Raw genomic sequence first — 22,477 nt, forward strand, 5'->3', positions numbered from 1 at the left:
TTTCCAATATTCTTGGAGCAGCATGCAGGGAGCATAAGTTGGTTGGTGTAAAATATCTTTCAAACATTGATGAATGGTTATCTTTATTAAAAATTATGAATGAAAGTTGCAAATTCCTTCATAGTTGTTTCAAATCTCATCAATTAATCAAAGAATTCGAACTCATAGATGAGATCTCTAAAACATTCAAAGAGACTTTAGAATTACAGACATATATTCAAGAACAAATTACAATATCATCCTCCTTTAGCAATATACTTTCTTGTAAATACCTTGACAAAATGAAAAATTTATTTGAAGTACTAGAAAGAGCTAAGTGAAAAAATGTTCTCCAAGTAATTTTATTTTTAATTTACTCTGTAATATATCTTTTGGTTGAATTTTATTATGTATATTCATATTTATTCAATAAATCTGATAACAATTTATTAACTTTGTCTTTAATTCATTCAAATTTCTATCTGATAAGTCAACAATTATATATAGGTAAGAAGAAACTTCAACAATAATTGGGATACTCTCAAAATAAATTTAAAAAGTTTAAATATTGACTACCTCCTAACATAAGATATGAAATAAAAATTTCAACTTTAGAAGAAAATTAGTTGTATCAGGATAATCATGTTCAGACTGTTTCACTCTTCACAAATAGTAATAGTATCTATATATTGAATTAAAATGGGAAGCATGTACCTTAATTTGATTCGAAGGACCTTTTGTTGTAGTGATCTTCAATAAATAATTATTCGCTACAGAATTAAATTGCAGAAAAAATTAAAATTTGTTTTACACCTTTATCATTATTTTAAAAATTCAAAGATATTTTCTACATCGCCATAGATAATTTGACATCATCTGTATTTATTCTTTTCTATGCATCTGGATATTTCATCATAAATAAATATGTTGTACATATATACATGTACATAGTATATACTTATGATGGGTTTTTATCAATTATTTATTATTTGAGACTTTTGAATATTATAAATACGGATGAAATAACCATTTTGTCATAATAAAATATGTAAAACTGTTGTATCATAAATCAAATAAGTAAAATCTACTCCTAAAATATAATTTCATCAATGAAATCCTTTTTTACAATCAAAATACCCAAAAAGGAAAGGAATTTATTTATCATTGTTGTCCTGCTTCAGGCGCAATTGCGACATCTGCCCAACATTAGTCCGAATTACTCTTTGGAAAAAATGTTCAAAGAGAAAGTACTGAATTGAACTATTTTCCGAAAGAGGGCCTGACAGATGGAAATGTCATTGAAAACATTTATGAATAACAGTTTAAAAATACAAACAAGTTTTAAATGACGTGGGGGAGTGACCCCGAAGCAAAAATATTTATGAAAAAGTAATTCTTCAAATATTGTTGACCTATATACAAAATGCATCCTAGCAGGCGTAGAAAAAAACGGCCGAATTACGGAATTCGAACCGTAGAGGTGGCTAGAGGACCAAATGGTTTTGGTTTCACAATTTCAGGACAGCAGCCTTGTATTTTGAGTTGTATTGTGAAAGATTCACCTGCAGATCAAGCTGGACTTCGTGCTGGTGATTTTTTGATTTCAGTAAATGATGTATCAGTTTCTAAAACTACACATGATGCTGTAGTGAATTTAATAGGCAGTTGTGTTGGACCCATCAAAATGACTATAGCTGAAAATTATTATTCTGATAGTAGTGATGAAGATCTAGATGTGAATCGTATAATAACTTGCAGGAAACCAAAGCATAAACCAAGACCTAGCAGAACACAGCGACCTATTAATCGTAAAAGTAATGACGGTTTAGCCGTGTTGAAAAATGCTAACCATAATTACATTCTGAAATATTCAAATGGCAACAAGGAATCCATAATTCCCATGAATGTATCAAGTACTATGGGAGATCAAGATGTTTCTACAGATTATAAATCATTGGCAGGATATCTGGGAGCAATTGAAATGCCAAAACAGTTTTCATCTGATGGCCATTTGAAAGGATTATCTATCGAAGATCAAGGAGGTCCCATTGAATATAAAGCATTAGTTGGATATCTTGGTACCATTGAGATGCCGAAACAACTTTCACCAGAAACAAGACTTCAGACAGTATGCAATTGTATAAAAAAATTAAGGCAAGAAAAACGAAACCCAACAGCTATTCTCATGACGGTTCTACCTACTTGTTTAACTTTGAAGAATTCCTCTAATCATATTTTGGCTATATATCCAACTAATAGAGTTGTTTATGTTGGATCTGCTAGAGATAAGGATTCAAGATATTTTGGTTTAGTCACTAGTGCAATATGCGATTCAAATACAAAAGAAAACAACGATGATTGGCATCTAGACATGAATATGAAAAAGTCTAACTCAGATATTGATATTTCTAATAGTTGCCATATTTTTGTAACAGATCCTAAGCTTATAGATCATAATGTTCATTTGCGAAAAGCAGAAGCATTCAATATTGTTTGTAGTATAGATCCTATATCAGGACGTTGTTTGGAATTTCCCAAGGATTCACTTTATATTGTTAGTTTAATACAAAGCATGTATAAGTTACAGTGTGATTTGCAAACTGTTAAATTCAATATAGAAGAAAGAGGTGTGCCTTTGCTGGCTAATTCACCACAACCTAGTGCATCGAGCAATTCAGATTCTGGAATTGGATTCAGGGATGATTTCAATTCAATAAGTGATAGAATTGTATTGGTAGAGTTTCCAGCAAGACCTTTGGAAGGAACTAGTAAACATGTGAGTATTATAACCTATAGAATTTAAAACATTTTTCACTTAGAACTTAATATTTGGACTTAATGTTGGAAATTATTGTCAATTGTATCTCGAAGTAGGTGTGTTATATTAAATGATTTGAACAATTTTTTTGCATCAAATAGTAATGAATAATCAATTGATTTAATTTTTCACATCATAACCTTATTATTGCATAGCCACTAATGGAGTTATTCGACTGGCTGCACCAGTGCGAATTAATTCAAATTTTTGTCGAATCACATCAGCTAAAACGCTCCAGCACCGAACAAGAGCTGTTCAGTCGAATGCGCTATAAATTTAGTAATATTAATTTATATTATTTTTCTGTATGTTTCTCAAAAATATTCCACTTAGCCCGGCATTAGGTGTGATAATATTCAGACTTACAATTTGACTTGTATCATTATGAAATATGTTGGGATTAAATTGATTTAATACTGCAATGAATTTTAATTGAGGATATTCGAAAAAAAATAAATAATAAATAGTATTGATTGGAGTTCATCATTGGATGTTATGAAACTATTCTGCACAGCAATCATTTGATATTCACCACTAATAGATCTGTTATCTATTCTGTTTGTTTTCAGAATTTCATTGCAGAAGAAAATGTCGAAAATAGAGAAAGTATGCTCAGAAATTCAGAAATTTATGGTATGACTTCAGAAGAAACAAAACCTAATGCTTTATTGAAAATGGTATTGAATAATGAGAAACCATTAAACAATGTCCAAATTATAAAATCATATGAAGGTGTAAGCATTAAGAATAGTTTCGGTGGATCAAAGGTGGAAAACACTAAAAACAGCAATAAAATAGAAGGACAGCTGAATAATCTTTCCAATTCTGAAAAATTGAATTGTAGATCCTCTTTCGACAAGTTGACTAGAAATGTTTCACCATCAAGTTTCACCAGTTCTGAAGACAACACTAAGACTAATGAAGTTTGTATTGGGAATAGTCCTAAAAGGCATGAAAACATCAAGGCTGGAGGATACAAGGAAATTGATATCAAGAGTAATTTTAATGAGCTAGAAATGACCAGAAATAACTTGTCTTTCAATCAGTGCAATATGAATAGTTTTCAGGAACGACCAATAGATGTTCCATATGAAATGGAGGTTGATAGATTAAACCAATGTGTTTATTCCAAGTATAATAGGGAAGATTCTGAATTCAAGAAGTCAGCAGATAGTTTATCGATGTGCAGTGCACGTAGCATTGAATTGGGAAACTCTATGAGTGTTTTTAAAACTCCCAGTGCAGTTTTCTTTGAACGTAAAGCTAAACATACCCCAAAATTAGCTAGTAGTTGTGACGATTTGAACAAGTGTGGTAATAACAAAAGGAAATTGACTCCTAAGAAGTGTGGAACATCAAAACCCAACTACAGCTATGAAGAATTGAATAATATGGATTTCGGACAACAGTTGGGCTATGGCAGTTTGAATGATTTATTCTTTTCTAATAGAGGAAGCAGCCATGAGGGAAGGCAGATCGCTAGGAGTGAACCTGATGTGAGGTCACAAGAAGGGATGACTTGTTACATGGTGAGTTTCGAAACTTCATTTGAATATGTAGCTTCAGTAGATGAAAACTAAATAGTCTAACCATTTTGAAATTAGATGGTGAAGGATATTTTTTTCTCAGCATTCTTTAGAAGTATTAAATTGTTTGTAAGTATTCGAAAGTCTTAAAAGAAGCAACCTCTTATGAGAAGGCGCTACATTCTCAAAAATTTGAATGAGAATCTCATTTTCAAGAATTTCCAACAAATCAATATTTTTGCAAATTGTTTTCACCTGAATGTTCGATTCAAATCAGTACTAACGAATATTCAAAATAAAACAGTCCTGAAAAGAATAAGAAAAAGAAATTTTTCTTTCTTAATTTATGATAAAAACTAAACATCGCAATGTAAAAATATACATCTGAATCTCAGATAAGATTATATTCTATGTACAATATCTATATTAGATTTGCTTCCACACTTCCAGAAAACTATTTTGTACCACCACATTTGTATGATATTTGCAATATTTTGTTATCAAGTGGGGAGTTTATTCCTTTTAGCCAATTAATTTCATTGATTTTAAAATTAGTTTGCTTTTTCTTCTTGATGAGTCCCTTTCATGTTCAGGTTCTGGTGTCTAAATGAAATTCTATATATTTGTCATTTTCTCTTTCGATTTTATTATTCTTCGAATATGTAGATGGACTTCGTTCCTTTCCTTTGTTCCTGTCGTGTATCTGTTTGGATTTTCCTTTTGTTATTTCCTATTCATTTTTATTTATCATTCATTTGCCAATCCAATGTTGCTGTCATGAAAGCCAATATGACTTTATCATTAGGAAAAGTTTCAATACTTGTTTCTCTGCATTTTGGAAAATCAGAAGTAAATGTGTGAATGAATAAAATGAATGTAGCTTTCCATTCCAAATAACAAAACTTCTGCCTTCAACCCCTCACAGTAATATCAATGAAAAATGTTTAATGATATGGATTACTGTCATTATATTATTTGCTATAAGTGTTTTCAATTTGGCGATGTTGCATAGAATGATTCTCAATTCAACCAGCCAAATTAAAATAATTCACGCGTTTCCTGTTATTATTCATCTATTATCTGAAGACTGCATATATGTAAGTAATTTCTATCTGACCAATTCAATTAGTCATACTTGATTGTACACTGTGTCACTGCCGTTGAAACAATATTTATTTACTTTCAAATTAATTATTTACGAATATTTTTTCAATTCAAATGTCTAAAGCACACAGGATAACTGAATCATATTATCTTGTTTCCTATCTTTTAACATATTACTTCGATAACCAAGATTTGATATCATTGAAGAAAATTGTGTTTTCGCAGTTCACATTCACAAAAAAATTTATACAAATATGTACTAAGGCAAAGATGTGTGGGCGATAATCATAAATTTTGGGTAAGCTTGAAATTGTTGTTCTATATTTCTCTATACATACACAGTGTTCTTCAAGATCTTTGATAAACTTTGACGGATGATAGCTGTGCTAATTTAGAACATTTTTTGCAATGACATAGGTCCCTTTCGTTTTTGTTTAGTGGTTAAAAGAATTCAAAAAAATTAAATCGAACCTATGTTCATAGGGGAACAAAAATGTTCAGAACGAGTACAGCTATCATCTGTCACAGTCGGTCATAGAGCTTGTAGAACACCCTGTATAAATGATAGTGTTACAATGTGAAGTCTGAAGAAGCTTCTGTGCAGGGAAATAATTGTTTTTATACAGGGTGGGTTTTTGAAAAAGAAACAGACAATACAACAGGCGGAATTTACTCATTTCGAAAAAATGCTCGGACACGTTGGGGGCAACTTTTCAGATCAAATTCCTATCCATATTGTTTCAGCTCTTAGTATTTCGACCCCATCTCCTAAATTTTGAACAGGGAAGATGGGGTAAAATATACCTCTATTGAAAGGTATTTTTATTCCGAGTTCAGCATATTGAATTTTTTTCACTTGATCCATTGGTTTTCGAAATGTTCATATTTAAATTTTGGACAACTTTGGTTTTTCCGTCAAGCATGCTGTGGAATCATTTGAATTTATTATTCATCTATTCTGTAGATTTGATGATACTTCATAGCAGACATCAAAATACTATCAATTTCTTCCATCAACAATAATATTTTCATCTTAGGAACAGTAGAAGAAAATAAAGATATGTTCCGAGAACTTACGATGAAAAAACAATTTAGATAATTGCTGCAGCACTGTAAAATAGTAGGATATCGAGAAATTAAATAAATGTTCAAACTGTCCTCCTCTTTCGCCCATACACAGAATCGTATCTAGTCCTAAGGTTATGTAGCATTAGGATTGACGTTATTTTTCTACATTCTTCTACATATAATTCGTCGCCAATGATACTATCTGTTTAGCGTATATTTTGCTCTTCAGATGACTCCAGAGAAAAAATTGAAATTTCTGTACAAGCTCTAAAAAGTACTTTCTATGGACTTGCTTTTCAGGGTCCACTTCATTGAATAATTATGTTTTGAGATTTTCGCTATTCGTTATTTTTGAAAAATAAAGGAATCATTTCAAGTCTTTCTGCTAGGGAATGAACCATTTTCACCTTTATTGTTGATGAAAGTAATAAACAGTAATTATTTTGTTGTCCAGTGTATGTTATCGATTTTATCATAACCCCATAATAAATTGGTGAGAATTTTATTAATTCATTTAGCATGCTTAAAGGAATGGTCAGTTGTGTACAAAATTTGAATTCAAATATCATATTTATTAAGACGAATGGATCAAATGAAAAAAAAAAAATTAATATGCTGAATTCGGGATAGAAAGACCTTTCAAATGAGGTATCACCCACTCCATTTTTCCTGTTCAAAATTTAGGGGTGTTCTAACATTAAGGGCCAGTTTCATAAACGAAAGTAAAGTCTCGTTTTCCCTGAGTTGTCTCATTAAAACGTTTTTCATTAACCAATTTTGAGGTTAGCAAAAAGTTTGAAGTGTCCTTCCTCATAAAGTCCCGATATTGGCCTTTTATGGCAAGAAAGGGATACTTTTCTTCACGCATGCTATGACTACAAAACATAACCTCATTCTGTTGTGTCGTTTCCATCTCACATTTTTCTCTAGCATACAAACTTTTTTCGTTAGAATTATCATCTTTGAAATTAAGGACCTTCATTTACTTTCACTGTATACACAAAATTTCAATTCAATTTCAATTTAAATTCAACAAAATTTGAATTTCTAAGAAATATTACCAAATTCAGACTGGCCAGAGCCAACCGTAGGAAATTCAATTCTTACGAATAAAACGAAGCTTTATCTAAAAGACGGCCGGAATATGTTCATGAAACCGAAGCCACTTTCAAGCTCCATTTGAAGGAGACTTTCCAATGAAACGGTCTTTACCAAGCGGAACCTTTTCGGATGGGTTATGAAACTGGCCCTTAGATTTGAAGCGATATGATTGGGAATTTTATCGTAAAAATTGTCCCCCTCGAATCAAAAATTGACGTGCCCGAGTATTTTTTCGAAATAAATTCATTTCGTCTGTCATCTCGCTGTATAATTGAAAAGTGATAATAAAATAACTATCATTGAAGATAATTACTGATGAAATTCAGTATTTGAACAGTATGAAGAGAAATTGAAAATCCCAAACCACCTTCACTACTTTTCTCTAATTCTGTGGTTATTCCGTTCATTTTTCCACATCTTGTAGAACAAAATCGTGCGAGAATACATCAGAAACGCACAGTTTTCATAGTTATATTTTATTATTATATGTTGGTACTCCGAACTTTCCGCCACGGCTTTATCTGTCAATTCATTAATTTGACTTAAAGAAATCATTTCTGCCAACCAACATTTTTCAATGCAAAAATCACTAAATGATATTTATGAAAATATATCATTAATTTCAATGAAAATGCAATGAATTAGAGAAAATAATGTATAATACTCTTACAGAAGGCTCATTCAAAAACTCGCCCCTTCGTGGCTCGTTTTTGAATTTTGAACTCGTGGAAGAATATCAATGCCTTCTGCACTTGTATTATAATAGTTATTTATAATACAAGTGCAGAAGGCATTGATATTCTTTGGAATGAACGAGTGGTAGAATGAGCCTTCTGTACGAGTATTATACATTATTTTCTCTAATTCATTGCATTTTCGTTGAAATTAATGAAATATTTCCATAAATATAATTTAGTGATTTTTGCATTGAAAAATGTTGGTTGGCAAAACTGATTTGTTTAAGCCAAATTGATGAATTGACAGATAAAGCCGTAGCGGAAAGTTCGGAGTGCCAACATAGAATAATAAAATATAACCATGAAAACTGTGCGTTTCTGATATATTCTCGCACGATTTTGTTCTACAAGATGTGAGAGAATGAACGGAATAACCACAGAATTAGAGAAATAACTATTCCATAACTTTTCATTTCGTTTTCGACTTTTCATTTTGCAAGAGACGGACCTGTCGTTGACCACATCAGCTATTCACATTTCCATTCTCCGAAGTCGATTATCCTCTCCATGGAAAAACGAACCCAGTGAACTACTGGGAAGCATTTCTCCGCAGTCCCCCTTGGTAAAAAAACTACTCGTTTCGCTCAGTAGGTCAAACGAACCGACGTTCGTTCTTATCGCCAGCTTTTCGCAAATTTATTCATCCTCTACTTTTTTTCTGAGGGAATTCCGACAAGATAAGACTACCCGTGCGGAACCTTCGACGGAGAGGTCGGCTCCTGCGAGACGCCTCCGACGACGTCGTCTATCGCCGCGCGTTTTGCGTTCAGTCAGCGTGAATCATCGAAGACGCTCGGGAGAGTTTTTCGAGCGTGTGTGTGTGTGTGTTTATTTTGGTTTTCTTCGACGTTTCTTATGGGCGAAGTTGACGGGTCAGCGCTGATTTGAGCTGGAATTATGGAAATATGCCTGTAAGTGTTGCGGGTTTGATTCCGGGTAAATATTTATGTTGTATAACTGTCGGGGAGATTCGTTCGTTTGGATTATGTTGATTGGTTTTTGTGTTTCGATCAGATTGGGTTTTAGTTGCTTACTTGGTTATTTGTCTGTTTTGTTGACTGGGCGTTGTATTCTTTTTTTTTTTCATGTTTTTGTTATTGATCGTTTTAACTTGAAGGGATTCGATAAGATGAGAAGGTGAGTTTTACGTTATCCTTATCTGAATGGATTATATGGTTTATTCTACTTATTTAATCGTGAAATTTCAAAATGAATTGAAGATGTAGGCACTGCGAATTCAATATACATACGTAGTTGATGTTTTTCAAATATATCTAATTAGTATTTAAAACTTTGCGATTCAGGAATTGTTTGGTTTTTATTATATCTTCTTTCGAATATAATTATACCGTGACATCATATTCTACAATTTTATCTTGCATAGATTGTCAGTTATGAATAATTTCGTATGTGTATACTATAGTTTGTTCAATCATTCCAATCGTTTGGAGCAAAATTTAAATACATATCTGAAATTTGTTTCATTATTCGAAATAATCGCCTTTGTAATAGGAGAAAAAATTGAAAACATTATATCTTAAATTCTGCAAGAACTCTTACTTATCCTTCCTTTGTTATATTTCAAATGGTTCAAAAGTCCAAAAATATGTATTCATTATGTTAAATGCTTTCTGCTGAGAAAAATATACAGGGTGTTTCTAAATGAGTGTGAAAATTTTCAGGGGGTGAATTCTTGCCGAAAATTAAAGGGAAGATCTTTCATGTAAACAAGGGATCTTAGGCCGTTCCTTGGAAAGTTACATGCTTCCAAAAATGAGGAAACTATTTAGAAATATATTTTTTTGTTGTTGAAATTATTGATGAGATGAAGGAATGGAGATCTGTGATCGAGCTCCAATAAAAACAAAATAAATTAGGTATATCAGCCACCTACTAGATTTATTAGATCCCATTTAAATAATATCCGTTCATGAACCATGTTGGATTTAATTTTTTATTAAGAAACTTGCTTTTACAGACACAAGAGTTAAACATTTTTTCGATGAATTGTTATTTCCAACACATATTTTTAAGTTAAAAAATTTTGTTTCGTTAGAAAGTTGTAAAAAAACGTATTGCATGTTTCAACCTTTGAAAAGAACACAAAAAATGAAAGAATTTTCATAACTAGCCTTTTTATTCGAAAAATGTACCCATGAAATGCCATTCAAAAGTTTTGCTACGTCCTGTTTCTCACAAAGTTAGTTATTTTAAGACGAAGCGGATCACAACACAATATCATCAGTTTAAAACTTAATTTGGAACAAAGACCTTGACGGGTCAGCGTTGAATTGTGCTGGAATTATGGAAATATGCCTGTGAGTGTCTCTTGTTTGATTCGGGTAAATATTTATATTGGGACTATCGGAGATTCGTGGTTTGGATTTGTTGATTGATTTGAGTTTCGATCGGCTCAAGTTTTAGTTGTACTTGCTTTTTTGTCTGTATTGCTGACTGGCCGTTGAATTTTTTTTATTGTTTTTGTTATTTATCGTTATAACTTGAAGGGATTCTTTGAGATGAGGAGGTGAGTTTAACGTTATCTTTACCTGAATAAACTGTATGAAACTTGTCGGGTTGACTCTAACTCACGTTTAATCGTGAAATTTCAGAATTAATTGAAAATGTAGGCACTACGAATTCAATTTGATTTCTTGATAATTTTCAAATCTATCTAACTAGTATTTAAAACTTTGCGATTCAAGAATTGTCTGGTTTTTATATCAGAGAACGTCATTGAATTCCACGCATAGAGTAATAATCATAGATAGAGGAAGTACAGTCGAACCTCTATAACTCGAACCTCTATAACTCGAACCCCTCTTCAACTCGTACTCTCTGAGCGTTCCCTTCACATTCTCGAAAATTCCCTGTATTTCGACCTCTATAACTCGAATTTCTATAACTCGAACACCTCTTCAACTCGAACTCAATGATGCGTCCGTTCAGAGTAAAGATCTCTTTAAGTCGAACATTCGAAAACAATCAAATCGGAGTTTTGGCTTCTTGCCACAAGGTGTCAGCGTAGCTGGCTGAGATGCTCGCGTTACCGACATTTTAGGGTATTCCCCCAACCAAGTGTGAAATACCGCGAATGAAACATCATAACAATAACACCAATCTGATTCTGGAATGAAATATGTTTGGAGTTGGTGAGATGTCGAAGCCGCGTAAACTGAAGTCTTTAACGATCGGAAAGAAGTTAGAAATTTTAAAAAAAGTGGAAAATCGTGTCAACAGAAAAATCATTTGCCAAGAATATGATATTCCGAAAAGTACATTATGCACTATAATAAAAAACAAAGATACAATAGCTAAGTTTGGTGCAGAAGTGAATAACCCTTGTGTAGTGAAGCGAAATAAGCCTAAGAAGAAAGTGAACACTGCATTGATCAAGTGGTTCGAAGCTTCAAGAAAAGCAAATTTGCCAATCTCAGGGCCCATTTTGCAACAGAAGGCATTAGATTTTTCCAGAAAATTGGGAGATGAAAATTTCAAGGCTAGCTCGGGATGGCTTGAAAAATTCAAAAAAAGGTAATGATTCTTATTGTTTCTGTTCGATACATGAGTACATGTTTATTTTTCCCGTTTTAGACATGGTGTATTGCAAAAAAAAGCGTGTGGGGAAAGTGCTGCTGTTAATCAAGAAGAGTGTGATAACTGGATTCGAGATGTTCTTCCTACAATTTTAGCTCCTTACGAAGCTGACGATATTTTCAACGCAGATGAGACTGGGTTGTTCTTCAAATGCTTACCAGATAAAACCTTAACTTTCAAAAATGAAAAATGTTACGGAGGCAAATTATCCAAGGAAAGGGTGACTCTTTTATTAGCAGCAAATATGAGTGGCAGTGAGAAATTGAAACCTGTAATAATAGGGAAAAGCGCAAAGCCACGATGTTTCGCAGGAGTGAAATGTTTACCCCTTACTTATTACAGTAACAAAAAGGCCTGGATGACGAGTGAGATATTTGAAAAGTGGTTGTTGAATCTAGACAAACATTTCCAACTTCAAAATCGTAGAGTTCTATTACTGATTGACAACTGCCCTGCTCATCCAAATATCGATCATCGATTGAAGGCAATAAAGTTGATTTTTTTTCCACCCAATACGACATCAAAATTACAGCCTCTTGATCAGGGAATTATAAAAAGTTTCAAATTTCATTATAAACGCAGGATCTTACAAACAGTACTAGATGGATTTGAGTCCAATGGCACTATCCCCAAAATTGATCTCTTGGATTGCATTCATACGTCGGCGGCAGTGTGGAGAGTAGATTTAACCCAGGAGACTATTCAAAACTGCTTCAGAAAGGCTGGTTTTGGGACACATAACTTCTATGACTATGAAGACGAACTGCCGCTATCAGAATTGAAAAAAATTATGACCAGTGAACAAAAGGTAGCTTTAGATCTCCAAGAGTCTGTTTTTAAATGTTTGGAGGTATTGAATGCTGATGATAAGGTTTCTTTGGAGGAATATATAAATGTGGACGTGGATCTTATAACAAGTGAAAATCCTTCAGAGGATGAGATCTTGGAATATGTGAACAATAAACAAGAAGACTTGGAAAATTTTTCAGAGACCATACCTGAAGATGACGATGAAGATGACAGTGTAGGAGCTGCAAGACAAAAGCCTTCTGACGCTGAAGTTGCTAAAGCAATTGAAACCATTCGGCTTGCGTTTTCAATGAATGAGGCTGCAACTGATGACGATTTAACTCTCATATTCGAAATAAGCAAGAAATTTGAAGCCTATCGTCTAAACAATAAAACATTTAGGCAAACTTTAATAACTGATTTTTTTTAATTCGTTATTGTTTTAAGATCATATTCTAGTTTGGATGATTCAAGTTATCAGAAATGAATTTTAGTTTGTTATATTATTATTATGAGGTAATAAATTTTTTTTGGAAAGTATGTGTTGGATATTTCTCTAAGTTGAACTCTCCATAACTCGAACTTTTTTCGCTTTCCCTTCAAGTTTGAGTTATAGAGGTTCGACTGTATATGCAATTTTTTTTTTTGATTCCCGATTGAATATTTGGAATCTGATATGTTTCTTAATTGTCGAATTTATAATAAGCAGAATTTTTATTATTTTCTGTATCTACCTGCTGAAATCCAAGGTATGGCGACTTTTGCTCTCCTATAGTGTCATCGGTCGTTTCACGTCGTTTGGCGCGTTTGAAATTTGTTTTCTGAATTTCTGATATATTTAGGTATTTATTTCAATATATTTTGAGTTAATATGAAACGTTGATTCACTATGGGAGATAAGAAGTGCGTTCTTTGTGGAGATACTCGCGAATTGAGTGAAATTTCTTATCACTGATATGTTTTCATTTCCGCGAGCTTCATGTCAAATTTGATAGTTCATTTTGGGAAACAAGATTTGTTGACTGAAAATGACGTATGCTTCCTCTATCTATGTTTAATACTCTGAAATTCTACGTAAAAAGTTGCCAAAAGAATGTTTTTTTTTCTGAAATGAAAGATTTATGTTAAGGTGATAGCTATGGAGTTTGATTTTCGTCTATCTAGTAAAGAAATAGGACTACCTATTCAAAAGGGTCACATTTGGTTCACCCTGATGTACATGGATATAATAGTTATTTATAATACAAGTCCAGAAGGCATTGATATTCTTCCACGAGTTCAAAATTCAAAATTCACGAGCCACGAAGTGGCGAGTTTTTGAATGAACGAGTGGTAGAATGATCCTTCTGTACGAGTATTATACATTATTTTCTCTAATTCATTGCATTTTTATTGAAATTAATGAAATATTTCCATGAATATCATTTAGTGATTTTTGCATTGAAAAATGTTGGATGGCAGAACTGATTTCTTTAAGTCAAATTGATGAATTGACAGATAAAGTCGTGGCTGAAAGTTCGGAGTACCAACATATAATAATAAAATATAACCATGAAAACTGTGCGTTTCCGATATATTCTCGCACAATTTTGTTCTACAAGATGTGAAAGAGTGAAGGGAATAACCACAGAATTAGAGAAAATAATTTTCAAGCATCGTGCATAATTCGGTATTGATAGCGTCACAAAAACCATAGAAAATTTAAGAAAAATATAGAAAACAGTTATTGTTTTCTTTTTTTTATAGCAGTTTCATGACCACGTAGGTGTTATTCAATCCGTTACGGTTCTCACAAAAAACACACAATTCAATGGATGTCCTACGGGTCACGCTCACAGATTTCAGGGCGATTAGACAACTGTAACGATCTGTTGTTGTCCTTACAGACGTTGAATATAAAACGCGCATTCTATTTTCCTATCCGTTGTCACGACAGGAATGGAGCTGTTGGATCTAGAGTCCATAGTTTAAGTGGAGTATAGCGCCGAAAGACAATGATATATTGTTTCGTCGCAATGATTCCCACGCCCATAGACGGGCCTCTCGGCCAATTCACTAAAACGGCCAGCAATGAGTTTCCATGAATTAAACATGTAACTGGCTGTGATGAACGAAATATTATTGAAGAGGTCGTTGGTCGCGTGACAGATGCGAACGTTTGGCAACATGGTAGAAAATATATAGAATAGAAAACTCTGCAATTTGTTTGAAATTTTTTGTTAATTTCTTTTATTTCGTATTTGATGGCAAAATTTTAAACTATGGTAATCTAGTCGCGCCAATATCGTAGTAAAAAGGATTTAGGTATCCATGAAATGTCATAGAACTTGTGAACTCTAATAATTATTTGTCTATTGGCATCATAGAGTAGTGAACATACACTGTGTCCGTAAAGTATGGAACAAATTCATTTTTAGCTAAACAATAATTCTAAGAAATAATCCTGAAACACGTCGATTTTTGATTTTAATTTACCGTATTTTAAAATAATAATCTAATATACAGGGGAATAACTTTCGAGTAATCACCGTCATTTTTTTTTTAAAAAAAATCATTTTGTAACAATTTTTCGATTACTCTAGCTGAAATGATTCCAAAAATTTATCATATATTGATTCCATCTGGTACAGGGTGGACAAAAATACAATAGTTTGGTGTGTGCTCATAAAGTAACGCGTAACATTCTTTATCAGTTAAATTAACAATATTATTAAAAAATACTTATTTTCTAGCGGCAATTGGTTTGAATGTAACACCCTGTAGTTTGTTACATTTTTAGATTAATAAAAATGTTTTCAAACATGTTTGGTACTTGTGTTCTAGCAGACAGAATATTAAAGAAACATTTCTTATTTTAATACATTTTTATTAATCTAAAAATGTGACAAACTACAGGGTGTTACATTCAAACCAATTGCCGCTAGACAATAAGTATTTTTGATAATATTGTCAATTTAACTAATAAAGAATGTTACGCGTTACTTTATGAGCACACACAAAACTATTGTATTTTTGTCCACCCTGTACCAATTGGAATCAACATGTGATACATTTTTGGAATCAGCTCAGCTAGAGCAATCGGAAAATTGAGACAAAATGGGGGTGTTCCATTTAAAAAAAAAATGATGGTGACGTCATTACTCGAAAATAATTCACCCTGTACATTAGATTATTATTTTAAAATACGGTAAATTAAAATAAAAAATCGATGTGTTTCAGGATTATTCCTTAAAATGGTCTGTTTAGATAAAAATGAATTTGTTCCATACTTTACGGACACAGTGTACAGAGGAAGTATACGCAATTTTTACATGTCTCGAATGTATATTATATTAAATGAAATATATTCATTTGAGTGATTCCCGATTAAATATGCAAATTTGAATATTTGGAATCGGATATTTTTCCTAACTGTCGAATTTATAATAAGCAGAATATTTATTATTTTCTGCATCTACCTGCTGAAATCCAAGGTTTGGCAACTTTTGCTCTCCTAGTGTCATCGATTGTTTCACGTCGTTTGGCGCGCTTGAAATTTGTTTTCTGAATTTTTGATATATTTAGGTATTTATTTCAACATATTTTGAGTTGATATGAAACTTTGATTCACAATGGGACATAAGAAATGTGTTCTTTGTGGAGAAACTCGCGAATTGAGTGATATATCGTATGACTGATGTGTTTTCATTTCCGCGCACTTGTCAAATTTGATAGTTCATGTTGGGGACAAAATTTGCTTACTGAAAATGACTTATGCTCCACCTATCTATGTGAGGCACTGATTGTCAAATTATCATAATTTAAATGTTCTATGACATATTCTTTCTCAGAAATATTGGATATTTCTTTTCGAACTATGAAGTATTTTTTTTTTAATATTTTTCTTGAATTTTCTCTGGTTTTAGTTATGCTACCAATAAAAAATTTTGAACAAGATTTGAAATTCTGCAAATTGCAAGCCTTGTGTCGAATCGAAACGATAGAGTGATTTATTCAGGAAACGTGCGCGCAAAAATAGTAAAATTGCAATAAAATCTTTATCCAAATCAAATGTATTATTTTCGAAAAGTACCTGTTTCTACTAAAGTGACGTAATAGAGGATACATAAAACTTCTCAGAATCTGAGGATTATTGGCCACTTCGCGTACCTTATCAAGTCGGGAGAAAAACCGAGTGCAGTTTCCGTTGAACGATAAGAAAACATGACCTTCGACGGAAACGCCATTTCCTACACACATTTGGAAAGGATTGAAAACATCGAATTCGTTGTTATTGAGATTGAGAAATTCAAATGAGGGTCATATTTCACAGTTGAAATCGCTCTGGTTGGACTAGTTTCCAAAATGCCACATATATTTCTGCATATAACCTAGCAATTTCTCTTTGTTATTTTAAAATATATCAAATCAAAACGTCTTGAAATTTTGAACTTTTATCAGAATGTTTATGAGTTATTCGCATGAAACTTGGTGAAAACCAACATGGGGTATATTGCAGCATTAATATTGAGACACCAATGCGTGAAAATTGAGATTGAATTCAAGGAAAAAAGATAACGTCAGGAAGACATATGAGGAAGATGTTGGAAACAAATCATTCCTGAAATTCGTATTGACCCAAATTACAAAAAATACCAGAATCGTTTTGATTCGCGTTCATTCAGCTGTCTAACTTCTATTTTCTACGCAACAAACATAATCTATATAAACAAGATAGCCTACCGATCTTCGAGTGCTGTCAGAAAATATTCCAGGGGTGTGCAAAATATCCATCGTATCGAACGATAGCCCGAACAAATTATAACCAGTGGGCTTAAAGAACTTTTGCTCTCACAACAATTCCAAAAGTTTATCAATATTTTTCGATATAAAGCCACTTATGAAATGAAAAAAATCGGAATCAAACCTGTCGACTTAAGATCGTCAAAGCATGCTAACCACTAGGCCATTGGCCATTATAGCCTTTTAATCCGATTTTTTGATTTTATACATAGAGTATAAACAAAAATAGAGGAAGTATACGCAATTTTTACATGTCCCTAACATGGTGGTTAGATTACGTTGTCGGATTATGATATATTTTCAAATCCACAATTTTACTATATCGTTATGAATATGTATTATATTGAATGAAATATATTTATTTGAGTGATTCCCGATAAAATATGCAAATTTGAATATTTGGAATCCGATGTTTTTCCTGATTGTCGAATTTATAATAAGCAGAATATTTATTATTTTCTGTATCTACCTGCTGAAATCCAAGGTTTAGCAACTTTTGCTCTCCTAGTGTCATCGGTTGTTTCATGTCGTATAGGCGCGCTCGAAGTTTGTTTTCTAAATTTCTGATATATTTAGGTATTTATTTCATTATGTTTTGAGTTAATATGAAACGTTGATTTACTATGGGACATAAGAAGTGCGTTCTTTGTGGGGAAACTGTCAATTGAGTGAAATATCGTATCACTGATATGTTTTCATTTCCGCGCACCTTATGTCAAATTTGATATTTCATGTTGGGGACAAAATTTGTTTACTGAAAATGACGTCTGCTCCCTCTATCTATTTTTAAGTTGAAGTTTTTTCCACCGATTTTTCCAACATTGAACATAACACATCAATACGAATTCTGTGTGAAACAACCGTCTTGTGTTCAATTCAGAGATCTCTTCGTGTTTGAAATGGAGGACGTGAGAACGACCGGCTATATTTCCAATACGGCCAAGGAATCGCCATATTCATAGATTCTGATCCATCTTGATTAGATGCGAACATATGGCGTCGACTGCTCTACCATCATTGCAATTTACAGTAAAATCCATCCAGTTCAGCCGTGGCACAAATCTCGTTGACGTGAACCTTCGACGATCCTTACCCATCAGTCTCTGTTCGTTTGTATTTCATTTCCCATTTCCATATTTGGCAAAGATCCTTTTACTCGAATAGTTCTCGTAGCGAGCTGGACGTGTGAAAGGTTCGAAGAATGAAAAAAAAATACGAAAAGTATCGCAACAATATACAGCAATATCCTTCGCGTTCTTGTAATTAGAGCTCTCGTTCCAATAATTCTTGATTTATCGCTCTCTCGAGTCGGTATTTCAATTATTACTGTTGCTAAACTTCCTTGTTCTCTTTGAGAACCGTGCAAAATTAAATATCTTATAGTTGATGGCAGACTTGGCTTCGACTTTCTATTTTTGATTTACAATTTCCGATAAGGAAATAAAAATCTAGAATTGCTCCAGGAAGAATTTTTTGGTGACTCTTCTGATTATCTTTTCTAATTACATACAACTACTTGCATGAAAAAAAAGCACTGACGTGAAGCCGGTAGCTTTTAAATCATGCGCCAATTGCGCCTTTGAAGACCACATCATTGTAAATGGTATCCAAAGCTGCAATTGGCGCATGGATGAAAGAGAACTCAAAATTTCCCGACTTTTTTTTCGATATTCTGCTTGAATTTATTATGGTTCTGACCTAAGAGTAAGAAACATAGATATAGAAGGAGCATATGTCATTTTCAGTAAGCAAATTTTATCCCTAACATGAACTATCATTTTCGACATGAAGCGCGCGGAAATGAAAGCATATCAGTGATTTGATTTCCACTAAATTCGTGAGTTCCTCCACAAAGAACCCACTTTTTATGTCCCACATTGAATCAACGTATCATATTAACTAAAAATATATTGAAATGAATACCTAAATATATCAGAAACTCAGAAAACAAATTTCAAGCGCGCCAAACGACGTGAAACAACGGATGACACTAGGAAAGCAATAGTTGTCAAACTTTGGATTTCAGCAGGTAGATACAGAAAATAATAAATATTCTGCATAATATAAATTAGGAAAAATATCGGATTCCAAATATTCAAAGTTGCATATTTAATTGAGAATCACTAAAATAAATATATTTCATTCAATATAATATACATTCATAAGGATATAGTAAAATTATGGATTTGAAAATATATCACAATCCGACAACGTTATCTAACCATGTTGGGGACATGTAAAAATTGCATATACTCCCTCTATCTATGTTTTTAACTCTATGGTCTAAAACTTCTATGCAAAACTGTAAAAACTATTCGCATGAAAATGGGTATAAAATAGCTTAAAATAGATAGGTTAAATTTCGAATCAACCATTTGTTGGAATTTTCTCCGATGATATTGTAAGGGCCAGTTGCACCATTTGCCTAAACATTGATTAAAATTTAAACATTGATTAATTTCTGATTTCTCTTTAGAAATCATAGAGTAATCAATGTTTAAATTTTTAATCAATGTTTAGGCAAATGGTGCAACTGGCCCTAAGCAATGTTTTCCAATGCAAATTTGTTATCTCAATTGTTTTGGAAAATTTAATGTTTCCTCAACTAACAGGACGACCAATAATTACACTATCTACACAATCTCCGATGGAGTGGACTGTATTTCTTGAATTATTAGGATATCACACAGATGATGATTTTGAATCAAAAACACAGTTAACTATTTACACTTTTAATACGAATGTTTGTTCGTATAGTTCACAGCATTAAAGAGTTCAAGTAACTCTTCAGTTTACTCAATTATATCCACTTTGAAATAATATTTTTGACTGCAACATATTGTCGAATGATTGAAAGCATATATTGAGTTAACTTTAAGATATAAACTATATGTATAAACTATTGAATCTTTACTTGAACACAAATTAAAAACTTCGTACATCTAGCTAAACTTTTAGGTATAACACTTCACTCAATAAGATCTAACTAGTAAAAACACATTTTTCTTGAAAGATTAACTTTATTCGTCAACAAAGAGTCACCTTTAAAAATGATACATGTACTCCATTACTCCTCTATTTAATTCTCTGGAGAATTCTTTTAAGGTCTGTCTGGGCGATCAAGCTGTTGAAAGAAAAATTCTTTCATTGTCTATGGTGGATAAAGAATCACCACATTCAACATTAGAGTAAATTGAATTTTGTGTATTAAAAAAAAAGTTAAAACTTTTTCGAATCTTATATTCTCAGCCAAATATCAGATAATTGAGTTATAACAATAATAGCAGCCAATAATAAATATTCTACAACTAATTCATGAACATTAATATTCGATAGTAGACAAGAAACGAACGTCAGTGGTAAACTGAGTAACATAGACAAGAAAATCTAAACCCGCCATCTAACATTGACGCATCGAGACTGCACCACCTTCAAACCATTATCCGGCTCTAAGGACCAATCGATTGGAGATAATAACATGAATGAAAATTCCTGCGATTTTTTCATCACACCTCCCGTATCGTTTACAAATGGTGATGAATGAATTCCCAGTAAAAATACGCCGCCATATAGGTCGGACATCCTTTGACGCACTGAACCCGAACATGGCTCCATTAGCGATTAATTCATCAATTCAATTCATGGCATCATCGTTGAACAATTCGACACGCGGTAACGATGCAACAACGTTTCGTGTCGGGATGATGTAGTAAACAATGTTTTCGAGCGTTAACGTCTAAAGCTACGTTCAGATTTGGCGGAAACGGCTCGAAAATTCTTGTCGACACAAAATGGCTTGCTAGTGGGCACTTAGAGCCTTAGTGCATTTTCTTGCAGTTTACACATGGTTTGATGGTTTCTAGTATACTTTTCTCCAGTAAACGTAGCTGTTAAATATACTTTTTCTACACTCATGCAAAAAGCAAAACTTTATTGAACTATATTTAGTGGAAAAAGAAGTTATTTATTGCACTAGTGCAATAAAGTTTTTATTGCACTCATCTGTCATTCTACTTCTACAACGTGCTGTCATCATGACAAACAAATATTTCAGCCTGAAGGAAAAAACGATGTACAGTTACCAAGTACTAGTACAGCAGTAACAAATCAAGAAGTGGATTTAAAAAGTACTTCACTACGAAATATTCATATTGAAAATTGCACCAATTGTTCATTCACTTTCAACATTGAGGGTAAAAATAAAGTTTGAGTTAAATTGTTCGTAACGTATTAGTTCCTGTTTCAATGCAAATCGATATCAATAATAAAGTATTCAAGTGGCGCTTTTCATTTTCCTACACCTAGTGCCGCATCTCAATAATGAAAAGCGCCACTTGAATACTTTATTATTAATATCGATTTGCATTGAAACAGGAACTAATACATTACGAACAATAAACATTCACTTTTTGCACTTGTTGCATAAATAACTATTTTCGAATTAACTTGTTACAAAATAAGTCATTTATTCTGAAAGAATATCTAAAGTCACCTTGGATGTCTATTTGCAGTAGTTGTAGAATCAATTCCCTCTTCAACATCGCTTTGACCGATGGGGTGTACAAGTAGGCGTGTTGAAAATTATTAGCTCTAGATTATGTGCATTCTGAGCTTATTTTATACAATTTACTACAAAAAGTGGAATTTTCACTAAGAAAACATTTTTGTGTCAAAAATATGTTTTGTTTTATTAACTGACTGCGCCCCTACAATTTGGCGCCCCGGCAAAATGTCCGGTTTGCCAGTCCTGGCGGCGGCCTTGGTTAGCTGTAATTTTTTGAGTCAAGTAACCCCACTAAAAAAAAAAAGTCAAGTAGAGTTGAATCTGGTAAGATTGTCGGCCACGGTATATTACCTTTAGTGCAAATAATGAGCCGTCCAGTAAAAGGTCTGTCCGAAAATTCCTGAACTGGACGTGCATTTTAATGGCCAAATTCAAACTTTTCTTTAGATACTTCAATGTTATTTATTCACTT

At 32.8% G+C, this 22,477-nt stretch overlaps 2 protein-coding genes across 3 annotated transcripts in view; both read left to right on the forward strand.

The window, feature by feature from the left end:
* Positions 1 to 1,260: 1,260 nt before the first annotated feature.
* The window catches only part of LOC123671689 (regulator of G-protein signaling loco), a 51,561-nt gene continuing 30,344 nt past the window's right edge, over positions 1,261 to 22,477 (forward strand). Inside the window, exons 1-2 of one of the 2 annotated variants that reach the window (XM_045605653.1) lie at positions 1,261 to 2,755; positions 3,367 to 4,326. In XM_045605653.1, coding sequence (XP_045461609.1) covers positions 1,403 to 2,755; positions 3,367 to 4,326 — 2,313 coding nt within the window. In that variant the 5' untranslated portion in view covers positions 1,261 to 1,402. The remainder of the gene's footprint in view (positions 2,756 to 3,366; positions 4,327 to 22,477) is intronic. The other variant, XM_045605652.1, reaches the window with a different exon arrangement.
* Positions 11,121 to 13,259, forward strand: LOC123671690 (tigger transposable element-derived protein 4-like). The gene is made up of 2 exons (XM_045605654.1): positions 11,121 to 11,867; positions 11,928 to 13,259. The coding sequence occupies exons 1-2, from the start codon at positions 11,473 to 11,475 to the stop codon at positions 13,147 to 13,149; spliced, it is 1,617 nt and encodes a 538-aa protein (XP_045461610.1). The 5' UTR covers positions 11,121 to 11,472; the 3' UTR covers positions 13,150 to 13,259.

Source organism: Harmonia axyridis, chromosome 1 (assembly GCF_914767665.1).
Source record: "Harmonia axyridis chromosome 1, icHarAxyr1.1, whole genome shotgun sequence".
Lineage (NCBI taxonomy): Eukaryota > Metazoa > Arthropoda > Insecta > Coleoptera > Coccinellidae > Harmonia > Harmonia axyridis.